The following is a 21,592-nucleotide window of genomic DNA, read 5'->3' as shown; positions in this document are numbered from 1 at the left end:
GGAAACTCGGGACTGTGCTGTGTCTGTGCCAGAGGATTCAGATTGCCAGAGCTACAGGTTAAATGGTCAGAATTTCTTTTTTTGAGCTAGTTGTTAAACTCTTGGTCGCTTGAAGTTGGTGGCTCTTCCTGCTGACAGGTTGATGCCTCCCAAGTTCCGTTCCATCCCCTCCTGCCTGTGCTGCTGAAGCAGTGAAGACTGCAGGGAAGAGAGGTGGTACTAGAACATACGGCTGGAGTCCGCTGTTGCCGATGAAACTGACCAGCATCTTGCGACAGGAGCAGTCCTTCCCCAATGTCTTTATGGTTGAGTTTGGTGACTGCTCCTCTTCCTGATCTCACTCCATTCTGTGATGTCATCATCGCTCTGAGAGGTTTCCTTGAGCCAGCATGCATTTCCTCTTAGGCACGTGAAGATAAATTTCACCCTGGTGGCTCAGCTCTGTAGGTCACAGGTGCTAGGAGCTATGATGGGTGTCTCTGCTTTGTGTTCACAGGGCCAGTCAAGATGCTGGATTCCTTTCAATAGCCTCCAGGGGAGAACTGCTTTCAAGCTCGTTCAGGTTGATGGCAGAATTTGGTCCTTTGTGCTTGTAGGACCAAGACCGTGAATCCCTTGCGTGCTGTTGGCTGAGGTTTGTCTCCATTCCTAGAAGCTGTAACAAGGCCTTTGCTCACCTTTTTCCATCTTCAAAGGCAGCAATGGCCAGTGGAGGCCTTCCCTTTCTCCTAATCTCTCTGACTTCTGGGAGTTTGAATTTCTTAATAATTTTTGATTCAAGGGACATGTATTTTCATCTTGCAAGTTATGTAATTGGCCCTGGCGAGTGGTGTCTCCACACTTCCCACAGCACTTAAAGGAGACACTGGAAGTCATTCTCAGAGCAACTGGTTTCACTCCATCCTTGTGGGAAAACATCCAGATGTCTTTTTGAAGCCTTGAGAACACAACAAGAAATATAGTTAAAAACAACCAGAGTACCTGGGCTGATAAGCTGAGGTCAGTGAGTCCTGCATAAGCAGTGGGAAATTGAAAGGTGCAGACTTAGGAACACTGGGTCACCACAAGTTAGAACGCTGCTTGCACATGCACTGATGGTTTCTCTGATGTTCCTGGGATCTTTGCTTCCAGCCATCTGGAGCCCTTTGTACAGAAAATAACACAGAAGTTCCAAAGAAAATCATTAACTGGAGACTTGACTGGGAACATAAGAAACTTATGTTATCTAAAAAACCAGACACTTTCTGCATACCAAGAGCTCAATAAAAGCAATATAGAATTGGTCAGCAGGGTTCTTGATCCTTGAGGTCTTGAGTCCCCTGGTCCCACGTTTAAAAATTTAATTCTGTCTGTAGTTTCTTTTTTCCAAACTGTGCGTCGACCCATTTTCGATCCCTACCCGCTGTGCTGGCCACAGCACATACTCACCCAACTTTTATGTGTTCTCTTCATCCATAATCTTGAGTGTCCAGAGGACAGGGGACAGCCCAGGAAGGGAAGAAAGAGAGTGGGAGTTGGCACACGCAGAAAGGGACCCCCAGAGCAGCCTGTCAATGCTCATCGTGCTGCAAGTCAAAAAGCTGAGTCTCCAGGCCTCTTAAAGCAGTGGGCTGCAGGAGCGATGCAGGGCTGACCAGGGTAGTGATGGGGGCTAGGCAGAGGCGGCCTGCGGGTCATCTGAGAGAGAAGTAAGGGGCCCCATATCGGACCGGGAAAAACTTACTCAAGAGCCAGAGCTCTGAGTGCTGCCATCAGCACGGGCCAAGACCTCCCTCCCCAGACCACACCCCCACCCCACCCAGGGCCTCCGTTTCCTCCCTGGTCCGATGGCGGTAAGCCCTGCCCTGACTCCTGACAAGAGTGCTGTGAGGACTTCCCTGGTGGTCCAGTGGTTAACAATGTGCTTGCCAATGCAGGGGACACCGGTTCGATTTCTGCTTCGGGAAGATTCCACATGCCACAGAGCAGCTAAGTCCATGCAGCACAACCACTGAGCCACCTGCCCTAGAGCCTGTGGTCTGCAACAGGAAAAGCCACTGAGATCAGAAGCCTGCACACTGCAACTAGAGAGTGGGCCCCGCTCGCCACAACTAGAGAAAGCCCGTGCTCAGCAATGAAGACCCGGTGTACCAAAAAAACCAAACTCTTAGGTAGCCAACGCTGCTGCTGCTGTTTACTCACTACGTCATGTCTAACTCTTTAGGACCCCATGGACTGTAGTCCACGAGGTTCCTCTGTCCACGGGATTCTCCAGGTAGGGATACTGGAGTGGGTTGCCATTTCTTCCTCCAGGGGATCTTCCTGACCCAGGGATCAAACCCGAATCTTCTGCTTGTCAAGTGGATTCTTTACTACTGAGCCACCTGGGAAGCCCATATATCACACACAGCAGTATTAATTATATTTTTTTTACAAAAGAATGCTGTGAGCTTGGAGGAGGTGGATTCACAAAAGCCCTTTGTACCCTGAAGGACCACACACACAGGTCCCATTCTTGGACTCAGGTCTCCAGGTTCCATAGACAACATGGCTGTGGGAGACTAGTTGGGGGGCAGGCCACACGGGGCCCCACTCTCCTTTCACAAGTGTTTTCACCATGACCATCCCGAGATTCATGTTAGGGTTGTTGCACTGGTGATAGGATGGACCCCAGGCACCTCACTCACTGGAAGGAAACTGGTGCCACTGGAGGAAAACCCACTTCAATGAGCTCACCCATGGGCAAACAGGTGACCTTAGCCGCAAGGAGCCGTGGAGGGAGCCCCCTGCTTCCGCAGCTTCAGGAACAGTCAGGGGGATCTGTTCTGTGCCCACTGCAGAGCTTGGGTTTCACACCAACACAGCATGGCTCTCACCAAACACAGTTCTAGCCCACCCCATCCCTGCCACTCATCAGTCCTCCCAGTCTCCATCCCCATCCAATCCACAATCCCTCCTGCCCAGGCTCCTTCCTTGTGTGTTGTTTTTAATCAAGGTCAGTATCTGAAAAGAGGTTCCCCCTCGGGAGGCAGTTTGCTGCCAGAGACATGATCAGTGGTTCTTTGCTTGTGGTGAGCAGTCCGAAAAGTGCTTTTAAAATCTCCCAATTACTTTGTTCTGTTTTTTCTTTTTCTTTCCTTTTAAAACACTTAATTATTTATTTATTTTGGCTGTGCCGGGTCTTCAGGGCTACAGCTTTGTCTAGTTGCAGCGAACGGGGGCTAATCTGTAGTTGTGGTATGCAGACTCCTCATTGCGGTGGCGTCTCTCGTTGCAGGGCACCGGCTCTAGGCATGCAGGCTTCACTAGCTGCAGCACGTGGGCTCTACAGCACAGGATCAGGAGTTGGGGCCCACAGGCTTAGTTGTCCCACGGCATGTGGGATTTCCCTGGACAAGGGATCGGAACCATGTCTCCTGCATTGACCCGTGGATTATTTACCACTGCATCACTAGGGAAGTCCTGTCTTTTTCTTTCTTTTTTTTCTGGTTTAATTTTTGCTGGCTTCCAAATTGTTTTTTGGAAATAAGAAAAGCAAGTGCCACCTGGATCTATTGAGGTTGGACCTGGGATCAGAGGAAAGGTAGATTCATGAGAAATCGAGGAGATTACATTCTGATTTCCAGTCCATCATTCTCCCCAGGAGTTGGTCCCTTCTGTCTTTCCAAAGTGCATCAGTTCAGTTCAGTTCAGTTCAGTCGCTCAGTCATGTCCGACTCTTTGCGACCCCATGAATTGCAGCACGCTAGGCCTCCCTGTCCATCACCAACTCCCGGAGTTGTCTCAAACTTATGCCCATGGAGTCGGTGATGCCATCCAGCCATCTCATCCTCTGTCATCCCCTCCTTCTCCTGCCCCCAATCCCTCCCAGCATCAGGGTCTTTTCCAATGAGTCAACTCTTCGCATGAGGTGGCCAAAGTACTGGAGTTTCAGCTTCAGCATCAGTCCTTCCAATGAACACCCAGGACTGACCTCCTTTAGGATGGACTGGTTGGATCTCCTTGCAGTCCAAGGGACTCTCAAGAGTCTTCTTCAACACCACAGTTAAAAAGCATCAATTTTTCGGCGCTCAGCTTTCTTCACAGTCCAACTCTCACATCCATACATGACCACTGGAAAAACCATAGCCTTGACCCGATGGACCTTTGTTGGCAAAGTAAGGTCTCTGCTTTTTAATATGCTATCTAAGTTGGTCATAACTTTCCTTCCAAGGAGTAAGTGTGTTTTAATTTCATGGCTGCACTTACCATCTGCAGTGATTTTGGAGCCCAAAATAAAGTCTGACACTGTTTCCACTGTCTCCCCATCTATTTCCCATGAGGTGATGGGACCAGATGCCATGATCTTAGTTTTCTGAATGTTAAGCTTTAAGCCAACTTTTTCACTCTCCTCTTTCACTTTCATCAAGAGGCTTTTCAGTTCCTCTTCACTCTCTGCCATAAGGGTGGTGTCATCTGCGTATCTGAGGTTATTGATATTTCTCCCGGCAATCTTGATTCCAGCTTGTGCTTCCTCCAGCCCAGCATTTCTCATGATGTACTCTGCATATAAGTTAAATAAGCAGGGTGACAATATACAGCCTTGATGTACTCTTTTTCCTATTTGGAACCAGTCTGTTGCTCCATGTCCAGTTCTAACTGCTGCTTCCTGACCTGCATACAGGTTTCTCAAGAGGCAGGTCAGGTGGTCTGGTATTCCCATCTCTTTCAGAATTTTCCACAGTTTATTGTGGTCCACACAGTAGAAGGCTTTGGCATAGTCAATAAAGCAGAAATAGATGTTTTTCTGGAACTCTCTTGCTTTTTCGATGATCCAGCGGATATTGGCAATTTGATCTCTGGTTCCTCTGCCTTTTCTAAAACCAGCTTGAACATCTGGAAGTTCTCGGTTCATGTATTGCTGAAGCCTGGCTTGGAGAATTTTGAGTTTTATTTTACTAGAGTGTGAGATGAGTGCAATTGTGCGATAGTTTGAGCATTCTTTGGGATTGCCTTTCTTAGGGATTGGAATGAAAACTGAGCTTTTCCAGTCCTGTGGCCACTGCTGAGTTCTCCAAATTTGCTGGCATATTGAGTGCAGCACTTTCACAGCATTATCTTTCAGGATTTGAAATAGCTCAACTGGAATTCCATCACCTCCACTAGCTTTGTTCGTAGTGATGCTTGCTAAGGCCCACTTGACTTCACATTCCAGGATGTCTGGCTCTAGGTCAGTGATCACACCAGTGTGATTATCTGGTCTGACTCTAGGTCAGTGATCACAGCATTGTGATTATCTGGGTTGTGAAGATCTTTTTTGTACAGTTCTGTGTATTCTGTGTATTCTTCTGTGTATTCAAAGTGCATAGTAGATGGCAAAACCTGGGAGGAGCTGCTGGAGGAGTGTTTCTACCTTCCCAGGGCACTCATGGACAGATGGAAGATATCCACTAAACATGCCAGTCAGTGGGAAGGGAAGACAGAGGCACCCATGAAAGGGGGAGGAGTGTGTGGGTTTCGTGTGAAGGGCCCTGTCTTCCTCCATCCTCCCAGAAGTTGATGTCTAGACAGGTTCAGCTCACTTCCTGCTTGAAGGTCGTGGTCGCCAGGAGGCTGAACCCTGAGATCCTGAGGGTATGCAAATCTTTGTCCTGGTATAAGAATGAGGGAGGATTTGCCTTCTTGATGTACCCAAGATATCCAGGGTCCTGTCTGGGGGAGAGAACATCCCCTCAGTCTATTTGCTGATGGGTCTGGCCTGGGCCCCCAGCTGTGCTCTCTACACCCATGTCCCCAGTAAAAACCCACTCACAAGAATGGTACCCATGCCCCACAGTCTGTTCACTGCCCGGGGCTGGGCCTGAGCCTGGTTCTCTTCTGCAAAGCTCAGGCACCTTCCTGCTCAGCCCCAAGGTGGGCCCAGGTCACCTTGTCACATAGCCCCAGATCCTGCGGAGAGGAGCTGGTAGGATGTTTGCTGTGCTTGGTGGTGGTGAGATTTGGAGCCCGAGCTTGGCTCAGCTGCGGCCTTTGGAATGACTGGGCTCAAGGCTGACTCAGAGCAGTCACCTCGATGCTCACCAAGTACTCTGGCTATGGTGTGGCTGGTGCAGCCTCTGTTGGTTTTATGTCCCCCCTCCGGTTCCTGGAAGTGGGATGGTGCTGCCCCCTTGCCAGTTGGCCTGCTTCATCAAACCCTGTGCCTGGGAAATCCCAGCCTGGATGAGGAGTTTCAAGGAGGACTTAGCCTCCCCATCTCTTGCTTCACCTGAAGTGGTCATTGGGAAGGAGGAAGTAGACCCTGAGCAGAGAGAGGGCCCTGATGCTCAGCCCTCACCCAAGCCCACCCTCACAGCTCATTGGAACCTTCCCTGTTTCCTGCAGAGGGCAGGAGGGAGGGCCAAATAGCCCTCCACTGGTCCCCAAGTGGTGGACAGCATGCTGGGTCAGTGGAGGGATTGGGTCCCCCACTGGGTCTGCCATTTCCTAGTGACTGGTGGTGTCCTTGATTGAAAGAGTTACCTGTGGGTCTCATTTTCCTTGTCAACTGATCTACACAGAGAGCTGGTGGGTGTTCCCAGAGTTGAGGGCACTGTTTAGAGCTGGGTTTGCATTCCACTTGCCCCAGAGTCTCAGGGACTGGAAGGGTGGCTGGTAGGAGAAAAGGAAGGGGTGATGCAGGATCAGGACTCCTATCCAGGTTTGTTGGGGGTGAAAAGTGTATGTGGATTTCCCAAAGACCGGCTGTGGAGTTGGGGGCAACCTGGCTGGGGACATGGGTGTGGTGTGTCTCCTGAGAAGAGCTCTGTTCTGACAGGCGGTGAGGACTAACCCAGGATCCTGGAGGCATGGAAGGCTCACACTTGGCATCACAGGAGGTGCAGCCTGAACCTGGCAGAGGACACGCCACTGCATCCAGAGAGGATGGGCGAGGGGACTTCAGTCTGAAGTCTGAGCAAAGACAAAGGTGCACAGGCAGGAAGGCACAGGGAGGGTGTCAGGGTTTCCAGTCACCCAGTAACCATGTGTATTGCTAGCTATTTTCTATTGCAATCATCTCCCTTTCCTCTTTTTTTTTTTTCCCCTTTCCTCTTTTTACTTGGGAAAAGGATACAGCTTGACCAAGGTGCCTCTGAGGCAATATCTAGGCTGTGTAACCAGGTTTCACAAACCCCACTTTCTTTCCTTCTCCAAGGCTGAGTAGGGTGGGCAACCAGCACCGTCCATCCAGGCTGCCATCTTCCAAGGCAGCCTGGCCAAGCCCCCAAGGGTCCCACAGGGCAACTGAGTGCACAAGCCACCCCAGGCCTCCTGGGCACATGAGGATTAGAATGGATTAGTGATGCTGGTGATGGATTAGAATGGGCTTCATGGTCTCAGGACTCCTCTGTCCCTTGGGCACACTGTTTCTCCCAGCTGTGCTCTCTTGTCCTCCCAGTGGGCCCCGCCCCCCACCCCCATCGGTGTTCAACTGAAGCACTGAGCAGGGAGCCACTGAGGTCAAATCAGAAGGGATGTCCTGAAGTCTCTGTGAGCCAAGAGGAGGAGTTTCCTTGTGTGGTTGAGGTCAGGGAAGGCTTCTCAAGGTGGAAGGCAGGTCAAGCAGAGGGATCAGGTGCAAAGATGGGAGGAGAGCAGGAGGCTCTGATGTGGCCTGTGGTTGGGGTGGGTGGGGCACGCTGACACCTGAGAACCACAGGGCTGGGGTGTGGACAATGATGAGGATCAGTATCCAGACCCTGGTGCCCCTGCCTCAAGGCAGCTGGTCAGTGGCCACATCAGTGGCTGGCAGGAGCCCTAGACGATGGTGTGGAAGGTGGACAGTAGTTAGGGAAGAGCCTGGAACATAAAGAAGTTGAACTCTGGGGCTTGTGGCTTCACTGAGAGGAAACCATTTCTTCACCTTGCCCAGGGTCCTCCCTGCCCACTGCCCAGAAACCCCATGAGGCAACAACAAGGACTGTGGCAAGTCCAGCTCACACCCTGGGAGGAGGGCACAGATGGGGAAGGTTCCTGGTTGAACCTTTGCATCAGGCCCAGGCGAAAAATAAAAGGAGGGTCCCTCAGGTGGGAGGAGGCAGACTGGGGACCATGGAGACCCAGAGGCCTAGCCTCTCCCTGGGACGGTGGTCACTGTGGCTACTGCTGCTGGGACTAGCACTGCCCTCAGCCAGGGCCCAGGCCCTCAGCTACAGGGAGGCCGTGCTTCGTGTTGTGGATCAGTTCAATGAGCGGTCCTCAGAAGCTAATCTCTACCGCCTCTTGGAGCTGGACCCGCCTCCCAAGGACGTGAGTTGGGGAGGGGACTGTGGTTGGGCCCTTCTCCTGCCTGCCTTGGCCACACTGTCGCCCCCTTCACTCAGGCTGTACCTCCTGTCAGGAAGGCACTTTGCCCTCTAGGTGGCTCCCACCTCTTCCAGAAAACCTTCCCAGACCTGGGTCCCCTGCCAGCCCCAGGCTTCCTGCCTTAGCATCTCTGCTGCGGGATCAGGCGCCCTACACACCTGGCTCCCAGGACTTCCGGGAGCTCCAGGGATGGAGGGGGTCACAGGCTCTGTGAGGTGATGTCCCTGCTGAAGCCCCCTCTGCACTGCGGTGTCTCCCTCCCAGGGAGGCCTCTGTCAGCCTGGAGGTTCCAGGTACAAGGGCTCTCCCTGCAGGCGGCCCTGACCTCTCTCAGCCCCTCTGTGGGGAGGCGCTGCCCTCAGCGCTGCCGTGCAGTCCACTCCTGCTCTCTGGGTGCCTGTGAGGCCGGGGACGGGCTCTGTCCCTCCCCTGGGCTCCCAGCACCAAGCCCAGGGCCGGACACACTGGGGGCTGGAGAGGCTGCCGTCTGGGTGGAGGCAGGGAGACAGATCAGAGAAGGAAACATGAGCCCAAGCCCAGTCTCCCCATTTTATTCCTGGATCAGGATGAGAACCCAAATGTCCCGAAGCCTGTGAGCTTCAGGGTGAAGGAGACCGTGTGCCCCAGGACAAGCCAGCAGTCCCCGGAGCAGTGTGACTTCAAGGAGAATGGGGTGAGCTTGGGGGCTGGAGGCTGAGGGCTGGGATAAATGCTTCTCGGGGAGCTGAACAGGGGCCTTCAGGGATGATCTCCAGCCCTGGGCTGGAAGGAAGGGTGAGCCAGGGAGGTTATGGCCCAGGGGGTTCCAGTTTGACCTGGAAACTCCCCTTCCAGCTGGTGAAGCAGTGTGTGGGGACAGTTACCCTGGACCAGTCCAATGACCAGTTTGACCTAAACTGTAATGAGGTGAGTGGCCCCTTCTTGATTGGGGTATTCTAGGGGGTAGTGTATAGAACATGCTTTGGACCAATGACCCGCTGCCCCATCCAGGGCAGAAAAAAGCCCTCCTACCCCGGCCCCTCCCTCCCCCAAGCCCCAGGTCTCCAGCCCTGGCTCTGCATCCCTTAGAGCAGTGGTTCTCTAATGCTGTCACCACCTGGGAACTGACATAAGACAGATTCTCATGTCTGAGAGCTCCTGAATCAGACCTGGGGCGGGGGGGCGGGGGGGTCCAGCCATTTGTATTTTCACAAGGCCTCCAGGGGATTCTGACTGGACTGAAGTTGAGAGGAACCGATTTAGTAATGATCTCTAATCCCCTGCTCTAATCCAGTTTTGCTAGGATGGGCTTGTGAGCCTGGGAAGCCCCATGCTGTCTGTGGACCTCAGTTTCTCCACAAGTCTCTGTATATAGGGAATCAATCATATGCTTCAAAGATAACAGCCAGAGGGTGAACAGGGCCCAACACTAGTGGGGTCCCACTTAGAAGGCTCTTCAGGTGTGAAGTGAGGGATCTTGTCTTGACCCTTGCACGGTCTCACAACAAATCTGTTTTGTCATGGTTTACAGCTTCAGAGTGTCAGGAGATTTCGCCGGGCCCGACGTTTGTCACGGCCAATTATAAGGCCATTGCCATTACCACGGCCAGGGCAAAGGCCAATTATAAGGCCATTGCCTTTTCCACAGCCACGGCCACGACCACGGCCATGGCCAAGGCCAGTTCCAGTGCTATTGTGATAATCACTGGGGAGGCCAATGTCAAGGTTAGCACTACGGCCAAGACCAATGCTGAGTCCACGTCCATTCCTCCTGACAACTCCCATTCCAAGGTTTCCTGGAAAAGAGTGAAGGATTGGTTGACATCACACCCATTAAAGAATATTAATGAATCCTGAGTCCATGGAAGGATCCTAAGGGTCTGATTTGTTTGACTTAGACTTCTGGACGGTGAAAAGTAAATTCTTGTGAAAACAACTTTCCCCCATGCTCAGTTTCAATTTTCTCACCTCTTAACACTTACCGAGACCGAGTCCTTATGTCTGAGAGGCCTCCTTTGTGTGTGTGTGTCTGTGCGTGTCTGTGTATAGGTGTGTGTCTATGCGCATGTGTATATCTGTGTGTGTGTGAGATCACTCCTGTGAACACAGAGAAGCGTGAGGCCCCTGTTCCTTCCAGGAGGACATGGGGGAAGGCAGCAGGCCCAGGAGCTCCAGGACAGTGTCTCCATCCTTGGGTTCCTCCCGCTCCTGCCCTCCTTCAACACCCAGCAGGACGTACGGAGACCTGCTGTGTGTGCAGTGCTGGTGGGGCTGCTCCTCCAGCTCACATGGAGCTGACAGTCCATGAGGGGCCAGGCTTCTCACCTGATTAAACACTCACAGAGTCACAGTTCAGTCTCAGTGCTAAGCTGGAAAGTTCAATGTCCAGAATGTTCCACCTGCATTTGACAAATTTAACTCTGGAAAAGCCCACTCCTTTTGCCTTTTCCTGTTGCATTGAGGCACATCTGTTTCCTTACCTGGTCCCAGATTTCAGTGTTGGGTTTGTGCTTATGGATCACATGGTATAAAAATTTGCACCATTAAATACAAGCATCCTGCTCACTGGGATGAAGAGCACTGCATGAGGGTGAGAGACACAGAGTGACACACAGATCACATGTGTTTGCCCCAGTGTTTCAGACACTGTTCGTGTCCTGTCCACTCCCCATTCTCTAGCTGACCTTTGCCCTCGGGCATACTGGAAGCACTGGGGAGTTTGAATCCAGGGAGCAGCTTCAACTAACCATTGAGGGGACTTGATGGAAAAACACCTCCTCTTCCTTAGTCCTTAGGGTAGCCCACTCCCAGACATATCACACCTCTGTCTGAGGTTCTGTGCACTTCAGTAACCTCTTCATTGAATGTACTCTTCTGACTCAGGCCCTGCCCTGTCTCCCATCTCTACATCCCTGCTAGAGCTTTTTGGAATTGCCTCCCAAATAAACTACTTCCACTAATACTTGTCTTAGGTCTGTTTCCGGGTCAAGACACAGATTCCTTTCTTGAAGAGGGACAGTGGGCAGGATCTCACAGAGGGTGTGCTTTGTTACCTGTGAGGTTTGTCTCCTCTTGGTGAGTAGGCAGGGCTGATTTCAGGAAAGTTCATGCATCTCACTCTACATCACTCCTCACTATGGGAGGAAACCCTACAGGGAAGTTTAGGGCTCTGTTGTGTCTGTACCAGTGATACAGGCTTGCCAGAGCCAATTGTAAAATGGTCAGGATTTTTTTTTAGCTGCTTATTAAGCTCCTGGTAGCTTCAAAACAGTGAATGTTCCTGCCAGCGTGTTGATGCCTCCCAAGCTCCATGCCACCCATCCTGTCTGTACTGCTGAGGCAATGAGAACTGCAGAGAGGAGAGTCTTTATTTTCCAAAGCACACTCTAGATGTCAAAACCTGGGAAGAGCCACGGGAAGGGCTGTTTTTTTTTTTCTTTCTTTCTTTTATTTATTTATTTTTATTTATTTTAATTGGAGGCTAATTACTTTACAATATTGTAGTGGATTTTGCCATACATTCATATGATCAGCCATGGGTGTACATGTGTTCCCCATCCTGAACCTCCCTCCCACCTCGCTCCCCATCCCATCCCTCAGGGTCATCCTAGTGCACCAGCTCTGAGCACTCTGTCTCATGCATTGAACCTGGACTGGTGATCTATTTCACATATGATAATACATATGATTCAATGCTATTCTCTCAAATCAACCCACTCTCTCCTTCTCCCATAGAGTCCAAAAGTCTGTTCTTTACATCTCTTTCACTATCTCGCATATAGGGTCATCGTTACCATCTTTCTAAATTCCATATATATGTGTTAATATTTGTATTGGTGTTTTTTCCTTCTGACTTACTTCGCTCTGTGTAAAAGGCTCCAGTTTCATCCACCTCATTAAAACAGATTCAAATGGATTCTTTTTAATAGCTGAGCAATATTCCTTTGTGTATATGTACCACAGCTTTCTTATCCATTTGTCTGCTGATGGACATCTAGGTTACTTCCATGTCCTGACTATTGTAAACAGTGCTGTGATGAACATTGGGGTACACGTCTCTTTCAATTCTGGTTTCCTCAGTGTATATGCCCAGCAGTGGGAATGCTGGGTCATATGGCATTTCTATTTCCAGTTTTTTAAGGAATATCCACACTGTCCTCTATAGTGGCTGTCCTAGTTTGCATTCCCACCAACAGTGTAAGAGGGTTTCTTTTTCTCCGCACCCTCTCCAGCATTTACTGTTTGTAGACTTTTTGATAGCAGCCATTCTGACTGGTGTGAGAAGGTAGTTCATTGTGGTTTTGATTTGCATTTCTCTGATAATGAGTGATATTGAGCATCTTTTCATGTGTTTGTTAGCCATCTGTATGTCTTCTTTGGAGAAATGTCTGTTTAGTTCTTTGGCCCATTTTTTGATTGGGTCGCTTATTTTTCTGGAATTGAGCTGCAGGAGTTGCTTGTATATTTTTGAAATTAATTCTTTGTCAGTTGCTTCACTTGCTATTATTTTATCCCATTCTGAAGGCTGTCTTTTCACTTTGCCTATACTTTCCTTCGTTGTGCAAAAGCTTTTAAGTTTAATTAGGTCCCATTTGTTTATTTTTGCTTTTATTTCCATTAATCTGGGAGGTGGGTCATAGAGGATCTTGCTATGATTTACGTCAGAGAGTGTTTTGCCTATGTTTTCCTCTAGGAGTTTTATAGTTTCTGGTCTTACATTCAGATCTTTAATCCATTTTGAGTTTATTTTTGTGTATGGTGTTCAAAAGTGTTCTAGTTTCATTCTTTTACAAGTGGTTGACCAGTTTTCCCAGCACCACTTGTTAAAGAGATTGTCTTTTTCCTATTGTATATTTTTGCCTTTTTTGTCAAAGATAAGGTATCCATAGATGCATGGATTTATCTCTGGGCTTTCTATTTTGTTCCATTGATCTATGTTTCTGTCTTTGTACCAGTACCATACTGTCTTGATGACTGTTACTTTGTAGTATAGCCTGAAGTCAGGGAGGTTGATTCCTCCAGTTCCATACTTCTTTTTCAATATTGCTTTGGCTATGTGAGGTTTCTTGTATTTCCATACAAATTGTGAAATTATTTGTTCTAGTTCTCTGAAAAATACCGTTGGTATCTTGATAGGGATCGCATTGAACCTATAGATTGCTTTGGGTAGTATACTCATTTTCACTATATTGATTCTTCCGATCCGTGAATGTGGTATATTTCTCCATCTATTTGTGTCATCTTTGATTTCTTTCATCGGTGTTTTATAGTTTTCTATATATAGGTCTTTTGTTTCTGGAAGGGCTGTTTCTACCTTCCCAGGGCACCCATGGACAGATGGAAGACCTCCACTAGGGCATGCCAGTCAGTTGAGAGGGAACACAGAGGCACCCAGGAAAAAGGGAGAAGTGTGTGGGCTTCATGTGAAGGGCCCTGTCGTCCTCCATCCTCCCAGAAGTTGATGTCTGGATGGGCTCAGCTCACTTCCTGTTTGAAGATTGTGATCTCAGGAGGCTGACCCTGAGATCTTGAGGGTTTGCAAGTCTTTGTCCTGGTAGAAGAATGAAAGAGGATTTGCTTTCCTGATGTACCTGAGGATTCCAGAGTCCTGTTTGGAAAGAGAACACCCACTCAGTCTCTCTGCTGACAGGTCTGGCCTGGGACCCAGCTGCCCTCTCTACACCCATGTCCCCAGTAAAAACCCACTCACAAGAATGGTACCCATGCCCCACAGTCTGTTCACTGCCCGGGGATGGGCCTGAGCCTGGTTCTCTTCTGCAAAGCTCAGGCACCTTCCTGCTCAGCCCCAAGGTGGGCCCAGGTCACCTTGTCACACAGCCCCAGATCCTGCGGAGAGGAGCTGGTAGGAGGTTTGCTGTGCTTGGTGGTGGTGAGATTTGGAGCCTGAGCTTGGCTCATCTGAGGCCCTTGGAATGACTGGGCTCAAGGCTGACTCAGAACAGTCATCCTGATGCCCTCCAAGTACTCTGGCTATGGTGTGGCTGGTGCAGCCTCTGTTGGTTTTATGCACCCCACCCTCCCAGTTGCTGGATGTGGGATGGTGCTGCCCTCCTACCAGCTGATCTACATCATCAAACCCCATGCCTGGGAAATCCCAGCCTGGATGAGGAGTTTCAAGGAGGACTTAGCCTCCCCATCTCTTGCTTCACCTGAAGTGGTCATTGGGAAGGAGGAAGTAGACCCTGAGCAGAGAGAGGGCCCTGATGCTCAGCCCTCACCCAAGCCCACCCTCACAGCTCATTGGAACCTTCCCTGTTTCCTGCAGAGGGCAGGAGGGAGGGCCAAATAGCCCTCCACTGGTCCCCAAGTGGTGGACAGCATGCTGGGTCAGTGGAGGGATTGGGTCCCCCACTGGGTCTGCCATTTCCTAGTGACTGGTGGTGTCCTTGATTGAAAGAGTTACCTGTGGGTCTCATTTTCCTTGTCAACTGATCTACACAGAGAGCTGGTGGGTGTTCCCAGAGTTGAGGGCACTGTTTAGAGCTGGGTTTGCATTCCACTTGCCCCAGAGTCTCAGGGACTGGAAGGGTGGCTGGTAGGAGAAAAGGAAGGGGTGATGCAGGATCAGGACTCCTATCCAGGTTTGTTGGGGGTGAAAAGTGTATGTGGATTTCCCAAAGACCGGCTGTGGAGTTGGGGGCAACCTGGCTGGGGACATGGGTGTGGTGTGTCTCCTGAGAAGAGCTCTGTTCTGACAGGCGGTGAGGACTAACCCAGGATCCTGGAGGCATGGAAGGCTCACACTTGGCATCACAGGAGGTGCAGCCTGAACCTGGCAGAGGACACGCCACTGCATCCAGAGAGGATGGGCGAGGGGACTTCAGTCTGAAGTCTGAGCAAAGACAAAGGTGCACAGGCAGGAAGGCACAGGGAGGGTGTCAGGGTTTCCAGTCACCCAGTAACCATGTGTATTGCTAGCTATTTTCTATTGCAATCATCTCCCTTTCCTCTTTTTTTTTTTTCCCCTTTCCTCTTTTTACTTGGGAAAAGGATACAGCTTGACCAAGGTGCCTCTGAGGCAATATCTAGGCTGTGTAACCAGGTTTCACAAACCCCACTTTCTTTCCTTCTCCAAGGCTGAGTAGGGTGGGCAACCAGCACCGTCCATCCAGGCTGCCATCTTCCAAGGCAGCCTGGCCAAGCCCCCAAGGGTCCCACAGGGCAACTGAGTGCACAAGCCACCCCAGGCCTCCTGGGCACATGAGGATTAGAATGGATTAGTGATGCTGGTGATGGATTAGAATGGGCTTCATGGTCTCAGGACTCCTCTGTCCCTTGGGCACACTGTTTCTCCCAGCTGTGCTCTCTTGTCCTCCCAGTGGGCCCCGCCCCCCACCCCCATCGGTGTTCAACTGAAGCACTGAGCAGGGAGCCACTGAGGTCAAATCAGAAGGGATGTCCTGAAGTCTCTGTGAGCCAAGAGAAGTTTCCTTGTGTGGTTGCAGGTCAGGGAGGGCTTCTCAAGGTGAAAGGCAGGTCAAACAGAGGCATCAGGTGCAAAGATGGGAGGAGAGCAGGAGGCTCTGATGTGGCCTGTGGTTGGGGTGGGTGGGGCACGCTGACACCTGAGAACCACAGGGCTGGGGTGTGGACAATGATGAGGATCAGTATCCAGACCCTGGTGCCCCTGCCTCAAGGCAGCTGGTCAGTGGCCACATCAGTGGCTGGCAGGAGCCCTAGACGATGGTGTGGAAGGTGGACAGTAGTTAGGGAAGAGCCTGGAACATAAAGAAGTTGAACTCTGGGGCTTGTGGCTTCACTGAGAGGAAAGGAGACTGGAGGAGGAGCTGGGCAGGAGAGGAGGGAGGTCAGAGGGGATGTAGACACTGTCTACTCCTTCCCTCTTGGAGGCACAACCCACCTGAGCAAGCCTTCCTGTGACACTTCCCATGTGCCCCAGAGAGGCCAAGGATTAAGAGAGATGGAGAAACCATTTCTTCACCTTGCCCAGGGTCCTCCCTGCCCACTGCCCAGAAACCCCATGAGGCAACAACAAGGACTGTGGCAAGTCCAGCTCACACCTTGGGAGGAGGGCAGGGATGGGGTGGGTCAGAAAGACTCCTGGTTTATCCTTTGTATCAAGTCCAGACTGGGCATAAAAGGATGTTCCTTGGGCTGTGAGGAGACTGACTAGGGACATGGAGACCCAGAGGCCTAGCCTCTCCCTGGGACGGTGGTCACTGTGGCTACTGATGCTGGGACTAGTGCTGCCCTCAGCCAGGGCCCAGGCCCTCAGCTACAGGGAGGCCGTGCTTCGTGTTGTGGATCAGTTCAATGAGCGGTCCTCAGAAGCTAATCTCTACCGCCTCCTGGAGCTAGACCCGCCTCCCAAGGACGTGAGTTGGGGAGGGGACTGTGGTTGGGCCTTTCTCCTGCCTGCCTTGGCCACACTGTCGCCCCCTTCACTCAGGCTGTACCTCCTGTCAGGAAGGCACTTTGCCCTCTAGGTGGCTCCCACCTCTTCCAGAAAACCTTCCCAGACCTGGGTCCCCTGCCAGCCCCAGGCTTCCTACCTTAGCATCTCTGCTGCGGGATCAGGCGCCTTGCACACCTGGCTCCCAGGACTTCCAGGAGCTCCAGGGATGGAGGGGGTCACAGGCTCTGTGAGGTGACGTCCCTGCTGAAGCCCCCTCTGCGCTGTGGTGTCTCCCTGCCAGGGAGGCCTCTGTCAGCCTGGAGGTTCCAGGTACAAGGGTTCTCCCTGCAGGCGGCCCCAACCTCCCTCAGCCCCTCTGCGGGGAGGTGCTGCCCTCAGTGCTGCCGTGCAGTCCGTTCCTGCTCTCTGTGAGCCCGTGAGGCCAGGGACGCCCTCTGTCCCTCCCCTTGGCTCACAGCACCAAGCCCAGGGCCGGACACACAGGGGGCTGGAGAGGCTGTCGTCCGGGTGAGGGAGGGGAGACAGATCAGAGAAGGAAACATGAGCCCGGGTCCAGTCTCCCCACTTTGATCTTTGACCGGGTGGAGGACCGCAGTGCTCGAAAGCCTGTGAGCTTCAGGGTGAAGGAGACCATGTGCCCCAGGTCGAGCCTGCAGCCCCCGGAACAGTGTGACTTCAAGGAGAATGGGGTGAGCCTGGGGGCTGGAGGCTGAGGGCTGGGATAAATGCTTCTCAACACGAGTTGGACAGGAAACTTCGGGAAGGCTTCCAGCATGTAGGTGGTGAGGTGAGCCTGGGAGATTATGGCCCGGGGTTCCAGTTTGACCTTGTGCTCCCTTCCAGCTGGTGAAAAAGTGTGTTGGAACAGTCAGCCTGGACCAGATTGATGACCAGTTTGACCTAAACTGGTCAAATGAGGTGAGTGGCCCCTTCTGTGTTGTGCAGATGCTAACAAGGTGGGTTGTGGAACTTCCTTTAGACCAATGACCCACTGCTCCATCCAGGGCAGAGACAGGCCCTCCTACCCTGGCCCCTCGTTCCCCCGAACCCCAGGTCTCCAGCCCTGGCTCTGCATCCCTTAGAGCAGTGGTTCTCTACTGGGGTCCCCAACCAGGAACTGACATGAGATAGGTTCTCAGGTCCCACTGAGAGCTCCTGAAACAGACTCTGGGTTGAGGTCCAGACATTTGTATTTTCACAAGGCCCCCAGGGAATTCTGACTGGGCTGAAGTTGAGAGGCATTGACTCAAGTCCGTAATGATCTTTCATCCCTGCTCTAATCCAGCTTTGCTAGGATGGGCTTGTGGCCCTGCGAAGCCCCATGTTGTCTGTGGACCTCAGTTTCTCCACAAGTGTCTGTATATAGGGATTCAAACATATGCTTCAAAGATAACAGTCAGAAGGTGAAGAGGGTCCAACACTCGTGGTGTCCCAGTTAGAGGGCTGTTCTGGTGTGAAGTGAGAGATCTTGTCTTGACCCTTGCCCATTCCCACAACAAATCTGTTTTGTCATGGTTTACGGCTTCAGAGTGTCGGGAGACTTTGTCCCTGGTGTCAACATCTCCCAAGGGAAAGGCCATGGCCAAAGCCATTACCATTACCAGTGCCAAGGCCAGGGCCAAGGCCATGGCCAAAGCCATTACCATTACCAGTGCCAAGGCCAGGGCCAAGGCCATGGTCAAAACCATTGTGATAATCACTGTGAAGGCCAAGGTCAAGTTTAGCACTGTGGCCAAGACCAATGCTAAGTCCACATCCATTCCTGATGACATCTCCCATTCCAAGGTTTCCTGGGAAATAGTGAAGGATTGGCTGCCATCACACCCGTTAAAGAATTTTGATGAATCCTGAGTCCACAGAAGAGTCCTAAGGGTCTGATTTGTTTTGGCTTAGACTTTTGGATGGTAAAAAATAAATTCTTGTGAAAACAACTTCCTCCAGGCTTCAATTTCTACTTTCTTGCCTCTTCCCACTTATTGAGACTGAGTCCTTAACTCTCAGAGGCCTACTCTGTGTGTGTGTGTGCCTCTGTGTGTGTGTGTGTCTATGTTTCTGTGCGTGTCTGTGTGTTTGTCTATGTGTGTGTGTATGTATGTGTGAACACAGAGAAACATGAGGCTCCTGTTCCTTCCAGGAGGGCACGGGGGAGGCAGCAGCCCCAGGAGCTCCAGGACAGCGTCCCCACCCTTGGGTCCCTCCCAAGCCCTTCACCTGCCCCTGCCCTCCTCTTCCAACATCCAGTAGGACGAACAGAGACCTGCTGTGTGTGCAGTGTTGGTGGGAATGCTGGTCCAGCTCACACGGAGCTGACAGTCCATGACAGTCCTGGCTGACAGCCAGGCTTCCCACCTTGTTAAACACTCACAGAGACACAGTTCAGTCTCAGGATTAAGCCTGAAGTTTCAGTGCCCAGAATGTTCCACCTGCTCTTGACAAACATAACTCTAGAGAATCCCACCCTTTTTTGGGTTCCTTTTCTTGTTGCATTGAGACACATCTCTATTTCTTTACCTGGTCCCAGATTTCAGTGGTAGGTTTGTGCTTACGGATCACATGGTATAAAAATTAGCACCATTAAACACAAGCATCCTGCTCATTGTGGTTGGAGATTTCTCCATAAGTGTGTGAGACACACAGAGTGACACACAGATCACATCACTGTTTGCCTCAGTGTTCAGACACTGCCCATGTCCTGCCCACTCTCCATTTTCTAGCTGACCTTTGCTCTGGGGCAGATGGAAGCCTTGGAAAGTTTGAATCCAGGGAGCATCTTCAACTAACCATTGGGGGAACTTGATGGAAAAACATCTCTTCTTTCTCCCTCCTTGGGTATCCCACTCCCAGATGTGTCACACCTCTGTCTGAGGCCCCCAGCTGGCTTTAGTCTCAGTCATGCACTTCAACGACCTCTTCATTGAATGTACTCTTCTGACTCAGGCCCTGCCCTGTCTCATGTCTCTACATCCCTGCTCGAGATTTTTGGAATTGCCTCCCAAACAAACTACTTCTGCTAAATGCTTGTCTTAGGTCTGCTTCTGGGTCAACCTGAACCAAGATATAGATTCCTTTCTCTGAGAGGGACAGAGGGCAGGATCTCACAGAGCATGTACTCTGTTACCTGTCAGGCTTGTCTCCTCTTGGTGAACAGGTGGGGCTGAATCAGGAAGGTTAGAGGAAAATAATAGAATGGAAAAGACTAGAGATTTCTTCAAGAAAATTAGAGATACCAAGGGAACATTTCATGCAAAGATGGGCACCATAAAGGACAGAAATGGTATGGACCTAACAAGCAGAAGATTTTAAGAAGAGGTGGCAAGAATACACAGAAGAACTATACAAAAAAGATCTTCATCACCCAGATAATCAGGATGGTGTGATCACTCACCTAGAGCCAGACATCTTGGAATGCAAAGTCAAGTGGGCCTTAGGGAACATCACTACGAACAAAGCTAGTGGAGGTGATAGAAATCCAGTTGAGCTATTTCAAATCCTGAAAGATGATGATGTTAACATGCTGCACTCAATATGCCAACAAATTTGGAAAACTCAGCAGTGGCCTCAGGACTGGAAAAGGTCAGTTTTTATTCCAATCCCAAAGAAAGGCAATGCCAAAGAATGTTCAAACTACCGCACAATTGCACTCATCTCACACACTAGTAAAGTAATGCTCAAAATTCTCCAAGTGAGGCTTCAACAGTATGTGAACTGAGAACTTCCAGATGTTGAATCTGGATTTAGAAAAGGCAGAGGAATCAGAGATCAAATTGTCAGCATCTGTTGGATCATAGAAAAAGCAGGAGAGTTCCAGAAAAACATTTACTTCTGCTTTATTGATTACGCCAAAGACTTTGACTGTGTGGACCACAACAAACTGTGGAAAATTCTTAAGGAGATGGGAATACCAGGCCACCTTACTTGCCTCCTGAGAAATCTGTATGCAGGTCAAGAAGTAACAGTTAAAACCGGACATGGAATGATGGACTGGTTCCAAATTGGGAAAGGAGTGCATCAAGGATGTATATTGTCACCCTGTTTATTTAACTTATATGCATAGTACATCATGAGAAATGCTGGATTCAATGTTGGATGAGGCACAAGCTGGAATCAAGATTGCTGGGAGAAATATCAATAACATCAGATATGCAGATGACACCACGCTTATGGCAGGAAGTGAAGAGGAACTAAAAAGCCTCTTGATGAAAGTGAAAGAGGAGAGTGAAAAAGCTGGCTTAAAACTCAACATTTAAAAAACAGAGATCATGGCATCCAGTCCCATCATTTCCTGGCAAATAATTGGGGAAATAATGGAAATGGAGACAGACTTTATTTTCTTGGGCTCCAAAATCAATGCAGATGGTGACTGCAGCCATGAAATTAGAAGATGCTTGCTCCTTGGAAGAGATGTTATGACAAACCTAGACAGCATATTAAAAAGCAGAGACATTACTTTGCTGACAAAGGTCCATCTAGTCAAAGCTATGCTTTTTCCAGTAGTTATGTATGAATTTGAGATTGGACCATAAAGAAAGCTGAGCCCCAAAGAATTGATGCTTTTGCACTGTGGTCTTGAAGAAGACTCTTGAAAGTCCCTTGGACTGCAAGAAGATCCAACCAGTCCATCCTAAAGAAAATCAGTCCTGCATATTCATTGGAAGGACTGATGCTGAAGCTGAAGCTCAAATACTTTGGCCACCTGACATGAAGAACTGAGTCATTGGAAAAGACTCTGATGCTGGGAAAGATGGAAGGCAGGAGGAGAAGGGGACAACAGAGGATGAGATGGTTGGATGTCATCACCGACTCAATGGACATGAGTTTGAGCAAGCTTCTGGAGTTGTTGATGGACAGAAAAGCCTGGCGTTCTGCGGTCCGTGGGGTTGCAAAGAGTTGAACCTGACCGAGCAACTGAAC

At 50.4% G+C, this 21,592-nt stretch overlaps 2 protein-coding genes across 2 annotated transcripts; both read left to right on the top strand.

The window, feature by feature from the left end:
• The first annotated feature begins 8,049 nt into the window (after positions 1-8,049).
• On the top strand, positions 8,050-10,219 carry LOC122682874 (cathelicidin-3-like). Its single transcript, XM_043886174.1, has 4 exons — positions 8,050-8,247; positions 8,870-8,977; positions 9,139-9,210; positions 9,815-10,219. Exons 1-4 carry the CDS (start codon positions 8,050-8,052, stop codon positions 9,980-9,982), a joined length of 546 nt encoding a protein of 181 aa, XP_043742109.1. The 3' UTR covers positions 9,983-10,219.
• A 6,223-nt stretch (positions 10,220-16,442) lies between these two features.
• LOC122682691 (cathelicidin-4-like) lies at positions 16,443-18,532 on the top strand. The gene is made up of 4 exons (XM_043885694.1): positions 16,443-16,640; positions 17,269-17,370; positions 17,525-17,599; positions 18,251-18,532. The coding sequence occupies exons 1-4, from the start codon at positions 16,443-16,445 to the stop codon at positions 18,530-18,532; spliced, it is 657 nt and encodes a 218-aa protein (XP_043741629.1).
• The last annotated feature ends 3,060 nt before the right edge of the window (positions 18,533-21,592 follow it).

This window comes from Cervus elaphus, chromosome 24 (assembly GCF_910594005.1).
Source record: "Cervus elaphus chromosome 24, mCerEla1.1, whole genome shotgun sequence".
NCBI classification, from domain to species: domain Eukaryota; kingdom Metazoa; phylum Chordata; class Mammalia; order Artiodactyla; family Cervidae; genus Cervus; species Cervus elaphus.
This window is presented reverse-complemented; position numbering and strand designations above follow the sequence as displayed.

What these genes read in the sequence shown, in the direction of transcription:
- LOC122682691 (XM_043885694.1), top strand. Translation starts at nt 16,443, where the DNA reads ATGGAGACCCAGAGGCCTAGCCTCTCCCTGGGACGGTGGTCACTGTGG. An exon ending in TAGACCCGCCTCCCAAGGAC is followed by an intron (nt 16,641 to 17,268) that starts GTGAGTTGGGGA and finishes GACCGGGTGGAG; the next exon opens with GACCGCAGTGCTCGAAAGCC. An exon ending in ACCTAAACTGGTCAAATGAG is followed by an intron (nt 17,600 to 18,250) that starts GTGAGTGGCCCC and finishes ACATCTCCCAAG; the next exon opens with GGAAAGGCCATGGCCAAAGC.
- LOC122682874 (XM_043886174.1), top strand. Translation starts at nt 8,050, where the DNA reads ATGGAGACCCAGAGGCCTAGCCTCTCCCTGGGACGGTGGTCACTGTGG. An exon ending in TGGACCCGCCTCCCAAGGAC is followed by an intron (nt 8,248 to 8,869) that starts GTGAGTTGGGGA and finishes TTCCTGGATCAG; the next exon opens with GATGAGAACCCAAATGTCCC. An exon ending in TTGACCTAAACTGTAATGAG is followed by an intron (nt 9,211 to 9,814) that starts GTGAGTGGCCCC and finishes CATGGTTTACAG; the next exon opens with CTTCAGAGTGTCAGGAGATT.